Genomic DNA, 15,030 nt, shown 5'->3' on the forward strand with positions numbered 1-15,030 from the left:
TATATATATATATATATATATATATATATATTATATGCTTGTATACATATATATATGCGTAATATGTAAATAAGCCGAAACATATACATTTGCACATATACACGAAAGAAAAAAGGGGGCTTTTGTGCCCATTAACGCGTACTAGTACTGGTATTGGTAAGGCAAACCTGCACGCCTTAGAGCGCTCCCGCTGTTACATTCATCTGCATGCGCCGGCAGCACCCTCGACATATTTGGTTTACTCTCTGCAACAGTATCCTTCAGGTACTTTATCAGTATAGTGATCGTGAACATTATTGCCAAAAAGCACGTTAAGCTGCATATTTCAGCTTTCAATCGCGCGTAGAGCGGCGGTATCCAAACAGCAACCTGAAGAACTTGAAGAGGTCTCGAGACTTAGAAAAAGTAAGCGTAGTTGCTCGAGGTAGTTGTTTCACTCTTTCTCTCCTGGAACTGCGCAAAGAAAAGTGAAAATTATTATTTTCTACTTAGTTGTGTCCAACGGAGAGGAGGAGGACCTACATTCACTGGCGAGCGTCATTTCCCAGTGAAGGGAGATTAATAGGGTTATTTGTGTGTTAAAAATTGTTAAGGTTTTGAAATGATTTTGAAATTGTGATTTCTGCAGCTATAACGACTGAAATTGGCACACGAGCGCCCAGACCACCGGGCGGGAGGGGTTCAGGTGCACGTGAGGAAAAACACACGGCAAGAGCGCGCGGTTCAGTTCTGTTTTGCAATAAATATTAGCGAAATTAAGCTAAATGAATTTTATATTTATTTGAATAGCTCAGCTGTTGCAATACTGCAGTTACTATCTGAGGATCATAAACCTGCCCCTGCGCCTGCTGGGTCTGCTGGTGCTGCCGAGGCCCGTGGCGGTCTGAGCAGTTTGTCTGTGAGGCCCCCCCTGCTCTGTCCTTTGCCGTAATACGGTTTCATTTATGTGTTTAAATACGAATTATTTTATTTTAATTTCATTAATAACCCCAAAATTTGCTTCAACTTCCTCGGCATCTCGCCCAAGGAGGAGCTTCCGATTGGCAGAGGGCCATCAAATGAAGACCATTAGATGGCCCGTTGCAAATCGGAAGCTCCTCTTGGGGCTGTATAAAGAACAACGGACAGCTCGACAAACAAATAACAAAAACAACGAGACATAGGGTCAACCTGCCGGCCTAGAGCTTCTTTCTGGAAGAGGTTCAGGGTCCCTTCCTTAGGCAAATCCTCTTTTGGGGGGAATTCCGCCGCAGTTTTGGTTGCCGACGAAGCAGCAGTAACAACAACAGCAACACTAACGGTACCTGCAGCAGTCGTTGGACTCTCAGCCGCCGTAGCATCACCACCCCTAGCAGCCAGAACACCAGCAGCTCCAACATCATCATCAGCAGTAGCAGTACCACCATCTTCAACGGCCGCAATAAGAGCAGAAGTAGCAGCAACAGCAGCAGGACCAGCTTGAGGGGGAGCAGCAGCTGTATGATGAGTGTCCGCAGCAGCAACAACCAGGATGACTGGCTTAGCTTCTTCTCGTTTCCCCACTGAAGTACCTTCCACCTTCGCTCAGGCACAGGTTTCCATTCGCCTGCGCCCCCCTACTATCTCTGCTGCTGCTGCTGCAGTTGGGGGCCCCTTGTATTCTGTTGTTTCAAAGAACTGCATTTCAGTTGCTCTTCCGGGAGCGGCAAAAGAAAAAGCAAATGCATCTCCTGCTAGCCCCACGTCAGCCCCCTCTACTTCCTTCGGTGTCAGCGGGGAGTGCGTATAAACCCTAAACCGTCGCCCAAACACTCCTTCAACAGGAATTCCGAGAAGGCGCCTCCAGAAAGCGCTTCGCCCTCGTTTCCTTGGGTCCCCCTAGCTTGTTTTTGTTTTTAGTGTACGACAGAGACGAGGGTGCATATAAATATGTATATATATATGTACATATGCATACGTAAATATATATATGTTTGTATATACACTGACATTTCTGCATTGTTGTGCGTCTGTAGGGTTTTTGATGCGAATGCGGGCAACACGGCTCTGTATGTGAACACCCTCCAGCCTCTTGTGCTCTCATCAACAGAAGTCAGGCGCAAACCCTAAAGCCTAAACCTTCAAGAGTTGTTTCTCCAAATCTTTTCCACTCGCCAGTGTCCCCGTGTCTCTAGCAACTCAGGCCTGGCACTCCATACAGTCAACGCCTCTTTGCTGCTGCTGCTGTTGCTATTGGCCTGGGCTTGTGAGCAGGGAATAAGCAGTTTGGTGATAGCCTGCGGCACTTCTGCTAGTGGCAAATCGCATTCTCTTTTCGGATCCCATCAGTCTCCAGGATTAATATTTTCTGCTCTTTCCGATCTCTTTTCACATATCGCCTCGTACAACAACCCCACCTCCGCATCTGCAAAGCACATACCCTCTTGTGCTGCTGACGCCACTTGGACAGGGGGCCTCTTAGGAGCCCCCCAGAAATCTCCCACGGGCACCAACAACAGACCCTTGGGGACTCTTCGTGGGAGCCCCTCTGAGGGCCCTCCTGAAGGCCCTTCTGGGGGCCCCTCCGGGGGCCCTTCTAGGAAGCCTTCTGGGGAATCTTCTGGGGGCCCGTCCAAGGGTTCTTGTAATTGTCCCTGCGAAGAGGCAGGCGTGCTGGGTGGTGAGTTTAGCGTGCGTATTTCTTTTGTGGAGATTCGAGGGGAAGATGTGGGGGATTTGCTGCGGGGCTGTGAGGGGCATTATTGGCCTGGGCAGCGGATTCCACCCGTGTGTACAAGAGATTCGGAGAGAAAAGGAGATAGCAACGGAGAGACACATAGTCCTGTTAAAGAAGCAGATGTACACACACTCGAAGAAGCCGTGCACCTCGTGGCAAGGTAAGGGGATAATGATACGCACTATGCCCCACAACCCTAAGTGCTGTACACAAAGAAAAACACAAAGAAAACCCCACGCATAGAGAGAAGAACAAAAACCACAAACAAACACCGCAACGAGAAAAAAGCAAAAGGAGACAAAATGTCTGTCTCTTATCTTTCTTGAAGCGGGAAGGCGATCGGTTGCTGCCCCCAAGGCACACAAACAGAGCATTTTTGCCGTTGGCTCTCTGTCGCCGTTTCTCGTGTACTTCAGCCTCTTCTCCGGTCTCCATCCAGATTTTTTTAATCGCCTATCCTATGTGTCACCCGTTCACCTGCGTGTCTGTTTCTGTACTTCGTCGTCTGTACCTGTCTTTTTCTCTGTCTTTTCTGTCTCGGCCCTAGCCGCTTTGCTTGTCTCCACCTCTGTCCGTTACCTTTGTCTTTGCTTTTGCCTGTCTCTCCTCTGTAGGTCCCAGTATCTGCCTCTGTCCTGTGGTTTTGTCTTTGTCCGTGTCGTTTTCTTTTTCTTTGCATGTCTTTTTGTCTCGAAATTTTCCTTTGCATTTGTTCTTATCTTTGTCTGTCTTTTCTGTCTGTGGCTGTTGCTGTCTCTGTCTTTTGTCTGCTTCTCTGCCATGGTTCCGTTTCGGTTTTTGCCGTTTGTATAAAATGTCAGGGATAAAACCGAGGCGCCTGCAATTTCTTCCGTCTAGTCTGTTTTGTCTTTGATATTAGTTTATTTATTTCTGAATTTCTGTATTTATTAATAGCTATATTATTGGTTGTTTGTTTGGTTGTGCATCAGGGCTGTCGCATTCAAGAAGGCAAGAGACGCTGTCTTGGGCAGTGAGGGGACCAACTGTCTCCTCAGACTGTCTGTGGAGCGAGCGTGTTGTCTCCTTTGCCCCCAGCACTCCCCTGCAGCAGCAGCAGCAGCAAGAGCAGCAGAGGGGAGAGGGGCAAGGGCAAGGCCAGTAGACGAAGGGAGACAGACTGAGGCTTCCTCTCCCAAGGAGTCAGTTTCAATCCTAAAGGCAGATATTACTTTCTTCGAGGCCGCCGGAGTAGAGACACTCTTGAACCAGCCTTCAGGTTTGTTTGTTGTGTTTGGCTTTTTCTGTACTCTTTGTACCACAGCATCCCCTCTACGAGCGCCAATACCTGCGTCTCTAGCATCTGCGCTAGTAGCTTGTGCATCTGTAGCAGCGGCTGTGGCACTTACGGCAGCAAGATAAGGATCTGCAGCAGCGGCAGCAGCAGCTGCAGCAGGATAATAAGATACGACGGGAATGGGGTATGTGTGCATATGCGGTGGTTGTTGGCTCAGGAAGTTCGGTTAACAGGAGTTTGTTTTATCTGACAGAGTGTCTGCTGCGTCTATCGGAGTCCCCTGCTTCTTTGGATTCATTTGCATGGGGGGCGTCCGCAGCAACAACTCTTTTGAGGGGCCCCCTTGAGGCTCCCGGCTTTCTACTACTGCTGGCTACTCTCTGCCCCTCCCGAGAGTCTCTCGCACCTTCTCTCGCCGTCCTTCGCCTCGCCAGCGCAGTTTCCGGCATCCGCAGAAGAATTGAAAGACAGTTCCTGCCTCCCCACAAGTATGCATGCAAGTCTGCACCTGTCCACTGCATTCTACTGCTCCTGAGAATGCTCCTGCTGCTGCTGTTGCACCTGCCGCTGTGCCAAGAACTGTAACTCTACTCCTGCTGCTGTGCTTGCTGTTGCTGCTGACCCTGCTGCCGCGCCTGTTGCTGCAGCTGCAAGGTTTTGTTTGTTTTTCCTGTTGGAGGGCCTCGTATTGAAGGGGGCCCTCGGCGCCTGTATTGTGCCTTTCTCTTAAGTTCCAAGAGGGTTTTATTGGCGTTTGCGCTGTCTTGAACAAAGCAAACCCCAAACTCCTAAATCCTCCGTAACAGCCAAACATTTTTTTGTGGTTGGTCAGGTCCCGCCTGTTCTCTCTTCACCGTTCGGTACTGAGAGAAAGTGAATCGCTCTTTCTCGGTGTCTCCTTGTTGCGGAAACAGCAGAAGCAGCTGCTGCGGTTTCAGAGGCAAAACGAATGGTGGCTCCCAACTACCGAAGAGAGATTGCGGGCTGTTGGCGAAACGCGCGAGAGAATCAGACATCTCCAAGCCAAGGCAAGCAGCTTTAGCGGTGTAGGGTTTAGGGTTTACGGTTTAGGCTGACGGCCTGCCGTCAGCTGCTTGGGGGTTTGCTCCCTATTGGTTAAGCCTGTCGGGCTGGTTGCAAGAAGAAAGCTTAAGAGTTCATGGATTGGAATTTAATACCTATGGTCTGCACATTAGGGTCTAGGGTTTAGGGATTAGGGCTTAGGGTTTGTGGTTGGGCCTGCAGATCCTCTTGGGCGGCGGGGCAGACTGGCGACTTCTGGAGGGGTCTCGCGTAGGTCGTTTGTGCCGCATGCTGGAGCGCCTTCAAGGCAGCAGCCGCTTTATGCGTTTTGCTTTGGCTGAAGAAGAACTCCCTTTTCAATTGCAAGTGCCTTCTGTAGAGCCCTTCAGGGCACCCAAAAGCAGCAAAGCAAAGCATGCACCTTTAAACGTTCCTCCCCTCTCCCTCAAAACGAAAGACAAACCCACGGAGTTCAGCCCTATTGCCGAGGTGCCTATTCACCTTAGCTTATCCGGAACACCAGCAACAGCAGCAGCAACAGCAGCAGCAACAAATGGTGACCCTATTAACCTCACAGCCCTTCACTTCGGCACCGATGATATAGAAGAGGGGCCCCCCTACGCTGGGGAGGGGCCCCCGTACCCCCGGGAAGGCTTCAGTTGCGCAGCTGTTCGCCGTTTGTTCAGCAATGAAAAAAGGGAGGGCCCCTCTCCTGCTGTAAATACACCACAAACAAACGAGACAAAAAGGCCCCCCAGCGGCAATGAAGGGGTCCCCGAGCGAGGGAGCCCCGAGAATCCAGGCCCCGAGGAAAGGGGCCCCGAGGAAAGGGCCCCCCAAGAAGGGAACTCACCCGATCCGCCTGCTGCGGAACCTTCTCCCCATCTTAATGAGGGCCCCGCACTTCTGAGTCCTAACGCCTTCGCTTCACCAGAGACAGCAACAGCAATAGCCGGAGAAGCGGCAGCAGCAGCACCAGCAGGAGGGTTCCGTGAAAACGGGGACACGGAGCCTGAGTTGAATGAAGCCTTAGGTATCGGTACACCAGAAGAGGACTTGCCGGGCGTCATGGGGCCGCAGCAGCCTACTGTTTGGCATCCGCCTCCCCTGAGTATCTCTGAAGCCCTTGTGGTGTACCCACGAGATGTCTCTCCTCTTCCAACACCTCTTTACTCAGAGACAGAAGATGCAAAGGAAAGGGAGGGCGAGGCACAGCACACAAGGCTCTTTTTCAAAGTTCAACTGAGGCTGAAGGCAGAACCTCCTCTTTTTCAGGGGCCCCACGGGAGGGCCTCCCCCGCAAGGCAGCAACAGCAGCAGTTAGCTTCACACTCCACCGCGGAGGAAGAAAAGCACGAGAAGCGCCAGAACAACGCAAACTGTTTCACCCCACGATTCAACACACAAAAGGAAGGGAACGGAGACGATCCCCTCGAGGTGGGTTCCAAAGGCCGCCCTTCAACAGCAACGGCCCCCCGCCACACCAGCAGCAGCAGTAGCGCATCTAATGACAAGGAAGATAGCAGCAGGGTCGGCCGGAAACCGGAGAGATCAGAAGAGAGCAGGAAAAAGCTCTTGAGGGAGGCCTCGGCGCTTCGGGTGAGTCAGAAGTCTTCAAGACGCCATCTCAAGTTGTGCATTCAATGCATGCAGCATGGGTACATGGGCTTCTTCATACTCACCTGGCTGTCTGGAACAGACGTGTGATCCAATATCCTGCTGCTGCTGCTGTGTGCAGAACGAAGTGATGAGCCTCATCCAGGAGAGTCCAACTGACAAGATTTGGGGGCCCCCCCAGCTCGGCATATCTACTTCCCCTAAGAGGGGGCCCAGCCCTTCGCCGCCCATTCTTTCAAATCATATCTGCAGCAGCAGCCCCCGCTTGTCTCCTCGTGACAGAAGCGCCCGTGAGGGCTCTTCTGAGGGGCCCCTGAACCCCACAGGGAGGAGCCCCGTGCAGCAGCGCTGCGCGCAAGTTGCGCGGGCTCAAGATGGGCTTCCAGAGGGCCCCCGGACCATGTCTTGCGGTGCAGGGGGCTCTGGATGCAACCTATACTGCGTGCATGCCCACGTCCCCCTGTCCCCTGCTAACGCTGTCTCTCCGTGCTGGGGCCACCCAGCTCATCAGGGAGCCCCCCAGCCTCAGCAGGCGTATCTTCAGCTTGTTGAAATGCCTTGTGCAGTACCTCCAGGCCCTTGGGGCCCCCCAGGCACTACTTCTTCTGCGGTCACCTGCAAGGAGCACCCGACGACCTGCATGCAGATGGGGGCCCCTGAATACCCGCAGACAGCTCCGGCTGTGCAGATGCAGGGCAACTCCAGGGGTCGCCCAAGGGAACCTCATTTGACTGAAGCTGACCGCCGACTGCCACACTTCAGGGCTTCAAAGGGTGGGGCCTCCTGGGAAGTCCCTGCCCGTCGTGCTGCTACAGAAGCACCATCAGCTCGTACTACAGCAGCGGATGCAAGAGAAGCAGCAGAGGAGGAGGAAGGCAGCAGCTACTGTCTGCCAGAGGAGCCGAGGAGGCGCTACAGGCCAACAGATAGCAAGAGCGATTTACTGCTGCAGAGTTCCCTGAGGCCCTGGACGCGGAGGGGGCGTTCCCCTGCTTCTGCCTCTGTGTCTTCTACGTATCTTCGGGGAAAGACAAGAGCACAGGGCCCTCTTGCTCATCAGACGAGGACGCCTGCACGCGAGTTGCTGGGGGACCCTGGCCCAGAAAAGGGCCCCCAACGAGACACCCGGGCGACCCACCCACGCCAACCTGCAAGCTCACTCCCAGCCTCGCGTGTGCCTCCAACAGCAAATACAGTCCCCAAAATGCCAGCGCCCCACGCTGTACGTACACCTCAATTTGCTGGCCTTCCCGGGCAACTGAGGGCGCCCATCTTTGTCCCCTCGACTGCGGGTGTCTCGGGGGCCCGCCTGAGGCCCCAAAATTACGAGCTGCAGGTCAAGGGCCAGGCGACTCTATTTTGCGGCGGTTGCGACACCAGCAATTCCTCAGGGGGCCTTCCCTCCTCCCTGAGTTCAGCTGCTCCCACAGAAAGAGGAGAAAGGGAAAGGGTAGACAATCAAGCGAAGACCGTCCCCAGAAGCGAGCAGCCTGTTCCAGAAACTGGTGCAGCAGGACCTGCTGCTGCGGCAGCAGCCGCTGCAGCAAGAGAGAGGGACCTCAGCTCCTCTGTCGGAAGAGGGACCGCCCTGCATGGTGCTGCTACTTTTGCACCCAATGATCCACAACGCAGTCAGAGCGGACAACAGCACATGCAACAGCGACTGCCCCAGCAACAGCAACTGCAGCACCACCAGCAGCAACAGCAAGAGCATCAGCAGCAGCACGTGCAGCAGCAGCTAACCGGATCACGAATGCAAGACACCAGAACGTGGAGTGTTTCGGCGCCCCCGTCGCATGCACCAAGTGGTGAAGTTGAGTCCCTACCCAGCCTCTCTGCTGCTGCTCTTTCTTTGAGGGGTGGTCATTCTGAGGGGTCCCCCGGATCTCTGAGGGACCCCAACCATCCACAGACAGGGAACCTGCCTTCTCGAGGGTCGTCAGGCAGTTTCGGCGCCCCCCACAGGGAAGGGACCCCCTCCAGGGGCTGCCCTCCCCTCCAAGTGGCTTCTCCGGGTACGGCGCATCCTGCGTTCCCCCCTGCCACACCACATGTTCAGGTCCTGCACTCGCCTGTTCCCCCCAGCAGCAGTTGCGAGGGACCCCTGAACGGGCCCCCCTCTAGCGCACCTTTTGGCCCCTCTGTATCTTGGGCTCCCGCGTCTTTCAATGGCCTCTGCGGAGTCCAACCTACGTGCAGTCCCAGGGCAATCCGCTGGGTCCCGGGGTTCCCTGGGACACCCCTGCTCCCTTATTTGCCTGCGAGAATTGTAAATGTTGTCAAAAGAAGTCGCGAAGGCATTGCCACAGATTTCGCGCTCGGCAAAGAGAAAAGCAGGACCGTATACCCCCCAGAGCAGCCCCTCAACATTCCCTTGGCTTCGGTGGGCCCCGCGGAGCTCCTCCAAGCAGGCGGCCCCTCTTCCAATAGCGGGGCTTACTGCGCAAAGGTCTTTGGAGGAGAAGGTACAGTGCCGTCTGCTGCAGCAGCTGAAGCAGCAAATCCCTACGCAGGGCCTTCTCCTGTGTCCGTCTGCTGCCAGCCCTCTACTGTGGTACCGGAACAGGCACAGATGCAGCCTATCTTCTTCCCTGGGGGCTCCCAAGAAGAAACAACACCCCAACCCACCTTGCGTCCTCAGGGCCCCTCACCTTACTATGCCTACCCACCAACTCTGTCTGTTTTGGGGTCGCAGGGCCCCGCAATGCCGTACGGGGCACGGGCCCCGCAATTAGCTTCCTCAGGCCCTACCCCAACGGGGCACTCAAGGGGGCCCTCCAGGTGCCCGCGGAGCTCTTCTGTAGGGCCACCGCACGCTCCAGCTCATGGGTCTTCTGAAGTTCGCAGCAGCAGCAGTGGAGCAGCTGCTGCTGCTGCCTCTTTCCGTGAGCATCCGTCGCGTGGGGATCCGGTGACGATGGTGCGCACTGCAAGCATCGAGGAAGACGGAGATGCGAATTGTTTTGATGATTGCTTGGCGGTTCTCAATGCGAGGGTCGGACGCTGCTATCGTAGGAGGCCCAATATGCCTCCAGGACAAACCCTTGCGGGGCTTCCTCCCTGCCCCTTCAGAAGAAGGTGAGCTGCTCTCGCCGCTATTGCTGCTGCTGCTGGACGTTGTTGCTAATGTTCCTGGGTGCGGCTACTGTTGAAGAATGTTACTGTTGCTGCTGCTACATGGTACTGCCGATGTTGCATCCCCTGTGGCTGCTGCACTTGATGCAGTTGCTGCCGCTACCACTAATGCTGCGTTGATCGCTCTCCGCTACTGCCTGCCTCTGTTCAATGTTGTTTCGACCGTTTCAGGAGGAGTGTTTCTCGCGCAAGCAACAGGAAGGCAACCGCCCCCCCGACTTGTGCAGCGGCCAAGCCCCAGGGAGAGCAAGGGGGGGACCCGCACAGCTGCGAACTCAGCATTTCCTGTGGTGTGGGGGGACAGTAAGGTTGAGTTTACAGGGATTATACCTTAAGCGCTACATCTATGCTCCCGATAGATGAAGTGCCGCTCCTCTATTAGACGATGAGGATCAGGGGGAGGCACCCCGAATACGCCTGCTGTTCCTTTCTAGGGCTTGAGATTCAGTAACTTAGGTGGAGGGATTACGGTCAAGGAGATAGACCTTCCCGTCTGGATGCCTCGGCCTTTAATAGCTCACTAGCTGGGAAATCAATATACTTCGCTGGTGATTTGGGTGTAGGCTTTAGGATGCACGAACCCAGAATACTCCCTAGTTTTGCCCACGTGCATGGCAGATATTTAGGCCTTGGGGAACATGTACATTGTAGGTAGAGAAATTGCGTCAGGGAGATGACGCGCTGTGCCAGGAGAACAGGAATGAAGGGCGTTCAAGCCTCTCCGTCCGTCTCTTAAACGAAAGCCTTGAAGTGAAATATGGGGGGAGTCTGCCTACCGGCCACTCGGCTTTGGGTATTGCAGGGTACCCGCTATAGTAAGTTGAAGAAAGTGTTGATTTCAATTATTCTACAGGAATGCGCTCAGGCAACGATACAACAATGAACACGTAGTGCAAAGGCCTGCACGCTGCAACACCTGTACATGCAGTACGCTGCTCGTCACTCGCCAGACTTGCTGAGTAAGCACAAACTGAACCGAGACAACGAGGAGGCAGAACAAACAAATAGGGGAGCTCCTAGTTGATGCGGGAAAGTGCGGGGCGTCTAAATATTCAAAAAAAAGTGAGTATCAGCCCATGCGTCACAGCCGCTCATCCAGGAAGGTACCCTTCACGTCCAACCGACAAACCTTCTAAACAAATGATCTACGAGGAGAAAATATGTCAGAGTAGCAGTAATGCCTCATAAACTGAGTGAAACCCTGCAAAGTCTATCCTCCCCATCGTTAAACACTCTTTCTGCATCGCCCTTCCGCCCGGTGACCACTGGGTTGCCGTGTGCGAAATGCGCTGAGCTGCGGCACGCGTGCATCTTGGGAGGAACAGCTAGAATTATATAAACAGGGTTATAGAGAATATACCTACAAATTCTCCACATCAGCACCGATTTCCATCAGTCTCCACCCCAAAAGAGCAAAAACGCAACGACAGCAATAACCCTAAAGCTGCCATGCACGGCAGAGAGTCGATATAGAACAGAAGGAAATGCAGCCATTATATAAGTATCTTTAATTCTGATATTGGATTAAAGAAAACTCCCTACTGCAGTGCAACTTGAATTAAATGAAATAACTAAGATTTACTTTCCGTTGATCCCCCAACAGGGAAACCCAAGGCTGGGTGGGAAGCGAAGTGACGAGAGCCATTGGAGAGAGCCTGCCGCTGCACAGAAGTTGGATGTTTTTGTGTGCATCGAAGATATAAAGCAAAGTGTTCTTTTTTTCGGTAATGCGTCAAAAGGACGGGGAAATGGGAAGTGTAGAAGCAGTAAGCGCCGCTGTATTATGGCGAGTGTAAGCCACGAGGTGGCTGCCACCTGCAGCACACGGAAGCAGTAGGGAAGGCAGCAACACACAGCGGCAAACATATCCAGCATTTAATCATTCCGTGGAGTTCTGACCGCCTGCGAAGATTCACTGTGCAGAATTTGCGTTTTCAAGAAAAAAGCCTGCTGTTTGGCATTTCTCGTTTGGTTGCTATTTTGTGGCGATGTCTGAGAAGGTGAGGATTATAGGGCGGCCATTCATGTGTATCTTTTTGCTTGTTTCCGCAAAGAACGGCGCATATTGGTGTTTTTTGGGCCAAAGGGGCAGAAGAAACGAGTGTTTGGATCAGACGGCAGGGGAAGGCGAGCAGCTAGACACTGAGGCTATAAATGGGGGTTCGGGGGTCTAGTTTGTAGGCGGATGGCCCAATGATACAGCCGCGGAACAGGCGAAAGGGTGGAACGTGTTTCTTTCTTTTGGTAGTAGCCTGAATAACATGTGCCTTCAACAAAAGCGTACGTGCTGCGTGTGTGTACGGCTCGCGTTGCGTTGTTGTGGGGTGGGATTTGTGACAGCAGCAGGCGGAATCCCGCGACTCAGCTCCACAGACCCAGACGTATGGGACTGTTGAGGAGCTAAGGAAATACATTGAAACCACGCGGGACAGGCTTGTCAACGACCCGCGGACGAAGCAGATGATTGATTCTGGAGAGGTATTTCGGAGGCACCACCGCCCGTGAATGACTGCTGGCTGCCACAGTGAGGGTCAACGGGTTGTAGTTTAGGTTCGGGGTTTAGGCTTTGGTGGTCATGTATGCAGGCAACGTGGGATGAGGTGAAGTCATACTTGAGGGAGCGGGCACCTCAGCGCCTCATCGCCAGCGGCCCCACCACCACCACCTCGACATACACGTACTCTGTAAGCTTGAAGCAGCAGCATCAGCTGCAGTTGAGCTGCATATATACCAGCACGCGATGATATGTATGGAGAGTTTGCCGCGCTTTTAGCAGTTTATTTGGTGGCTGGCTGCCTGTCTGCGTTACGGAAGAGTGACGAGGAGTCCTCGGGCGTGGACTTCTATGATTGTCGTGTTATGCGTTGCATAACTTGAATCGGTCCTGTGGGTGTATGTTTAGCATATATATAATATATATGCACTAATTGTGTATTCAAAAATGTGTGTACGTGCAAGCGCAAATGGAGGTTTCTGTAGACGGTGGTGAGGCCTTTTGTGTCGTGCCGTTAGGGAGGCTGCAGTGGGTATTCTGCCATCTTTTGCCTGGAAGGGGTCAGTTTCTGGGCAGAGCGGCGCCTATTGGCAATCGCAGCAGATGCCAAGAGTAGACGATTTGTGGTTGCGGGTTTGTGCTTGTGCAGGCGGGTTTTTGGTGCCCCGTGACCCAAGGTGGCACGTTTACGGCGGCGCCGAATACAGTGTTCGAGGTTGCATGCGATGCGGAGACTGCAAAGAAGATCAATTTGAGGCCTCAAGTCGATGTTGTATTTGACGCGAAGGCGAATCAGCTGGTCTTTGGCTTCGACTTGCCGGGTTTCAAGAAGGACGATATTAGTGTAGAGACGGAGAACAGATGCCTCAGCGTCTCAGGTCAGCACGTGTGCTGCTGTTGTGCTCGCTGGGTTGCCGCTGCGGGGACTTCTGCCGCAGTTGGTGCAGCAAGACAGGCACTGCTGCCGCTGCTGCTGCGGAAATTGCTATGCAGTTGCTGCTTTTGCTGTTGCAGCTGGTAACAAGTTCGCCTTTTCGTTCTTTGCCGTGTTTTGCATGCATGTGTTGCGCTTTCTGGCTTGGAGTTTATGCTTACCGAAGGGCCCTTCGGAAGTCGTCGTCGATTGTGCATGAGCACGCTGCTTCATGCAGGTGTGTTGCTGGTGTCACTATAGCTGCTATCATTCTCTTTGCTACAGTTGTTCCTGCCCGTGTTGCTACTTTTTCAGGAAATCGGCCCAAGATAAACCTAAAGGAGGTGTACGGGGAGCAGATGAAGTGCCTGGTGGCCGAGAGGAACTTTGGCTTCTTTTGCAGGCGGTTTCAGTTGCCCCCGAACGCAATAGATGACACCGTGAGTGCATCGATGCAGGATGGAGTTCTCTTCGTTCGCATCTCAACGAGCGAGAAGGCAGCGGGAGATAAAAAGAAAGTTAGCATTGAATGAGGGCAGCGGCAGCAGCAAAAAACCAATGGCTTCAGATGTACATCAAGGTGAGGACAGAAGACCAAACTAAGGACGGGAGAGTAGATGGTTGTGCGTGGCGGATGATGGAGGAGTGGCAACGGAGTGGGCGAGGACAAGCAGTAGGACAAATGGAGGGGCTTGGAAGCGACAGCATGCAGCTTGTGCCGTGCGTGCAACGAGATAACGACGGTTAGAGGCACGCAGACGCCCCTCTCGCTGCTCCTTGTGTGGTGAGTATAACGTGGGAGGAACCAGAATGCTGCAGCGCATTGTAATATAGTATGGGCCTATGCATGCATGGCTGCATGCATGCAATGCATGGAAGTATTTCGCGTTGGCGGCGCAGGGTGTGGGTCTTCTTTGCGCTGCATCAGTGTTAATGTGACGCATGCGCCTGCGCGCATGAGTCAGTTAACACGCATTCGCACATTCATGGGTGTGCGTATGCGTTGGTGTAAAGGCCGCTGTAGCACATTATGCTGCGTGTAGATATGTGGAGCTGAGTGCTGGTGGTGGTGCTTCGTGCACAATTATATGAGTATTGCATTTCTGCCTTTCCTTGCCTTGCAAACGAAGCTATTTTTCATTATCTGCGCATGCGGATGGCAGCTCGAGATGCCGCGATGGTAGTGATACGGTGTTGGGGACTGCTCGCATCGCATGCGTTGCGCTTGTGACCCCAGATGCTTAGGCACTTAACAGATACGCAGGTAGTGTAATAGTCTATTCTGCGTGTATACTGGATTACCTACATGCTAGATGTTTTGTGGGAGCGAGCATCAACAGCAGGTCCAGCAGTGTCGAACATGGAAGTAGTGGTAGAAGTAGGGAAGCATTTTGGTATGTTAGAGTGGGCGGGTATCACTAGGAACATCCCTAGGAACATTAGATCATGGGTTGGTGGTTGACTGGTTGCGGTGGAGTCCTTTCAAGGGAGGACTTAGGGATTTTGGTAGGGAACTACTAGTGTTGGGAGGATTTGGAGTGGATTTCGGTAGGGAACTACTAGTGCAGGACGACGCTCAGACGCCAATAGCTAGCAGGCAGGCTGGCAAGTCGTGAAGAGTGCTTACCCTTTCTAATCTGCAGACATGGCGGCGCCAGGGATTTGGAGGCAGAAGAAGCTCGCTGCTTCTTTGTAGTCGCACTTCTCAAGATGCAAGATGCATCTTGAGGAATGCGCCGAGTCTCACGCTGCGGGTGACAGACGCCAATACTGAGTGCCATGTGCAGAAATAGCAATGCGAATGTGATCCTCTCACCTCCTCTAATAATATTGTCCTCTTGTACGGAGAGCAGTCTGCTTCCCAAGGAAAAGTGAGCAAGAAGACTCAATGCAGAGGC

General features: G+C 53.2%; 2 protein-coding genes across 2 annotated transcripts; both read left to right on the forward strand.

The window, feature by feature from the left end:
* Positions 1-1,510: 1,510 nt before the first annotated feature.
* EAH_00044980 (kinesin motor domain-containing protein, putative) lies at positions 1,511-10,032 on the forward strand (the record flags this gene model as incomplete). The annotated part of the gene is made up of 9 exons (XM_013391627.1): positions 1,511-1,758; positions 1,995-2,070; positions 2,233-2,855; positions 3,646-3,932; positions 4,168-4,438; positions 4,783-4,810; positions 5,196-6,572; positions 6,712-9,668; positions 9,897-10,032. 9 exons carry the CDS (start codon positions 1,511-1,513, stop codon positions 10,030-10,032), a joined length of 6,003 nt encoding a protein of 2,000 aa, XP_013247081.1.
* Positions 10,033-11,713: 1,681 nt separating this feature from the next.
* Positions 11,714-13,665, forward strand: EAH_00044990 (Hsp20/alpha crystallin domain-containing protein, putative; the record flags this gene model as incomplete). Its single annotated transcript, XM_013391628.1, has 5 exons — positions 11,714-11,725; positions 12,069-12,203; positions 12,311-12,409; positions 12,869-13,097; positions 13,448-13,665. 5 exons carry the CDS (start codon positions 11,714-11,716, stop codon positions 13,663-13,665), a joined length of 693 nt encoding a protein of 230 aa, XP_013247082.1.
* Positions 13,666-15,030: the final 1,365 nt, after the last annotated feature.

This window comes from Eimeria acervulina, genomic scaffold, assembly GCF_000499425.1.
Source record: "Eimeria acervulina Houghton genomic scaffold, Eah_scaff631, whole genome shotgun sequence".
Taxonomy (NCBI): Eukaryota; Apicomplexa; class Conoidasida; order Eucoccidiorida; family Eimeriidae; genus Eimeria; species Eimeria acervulina.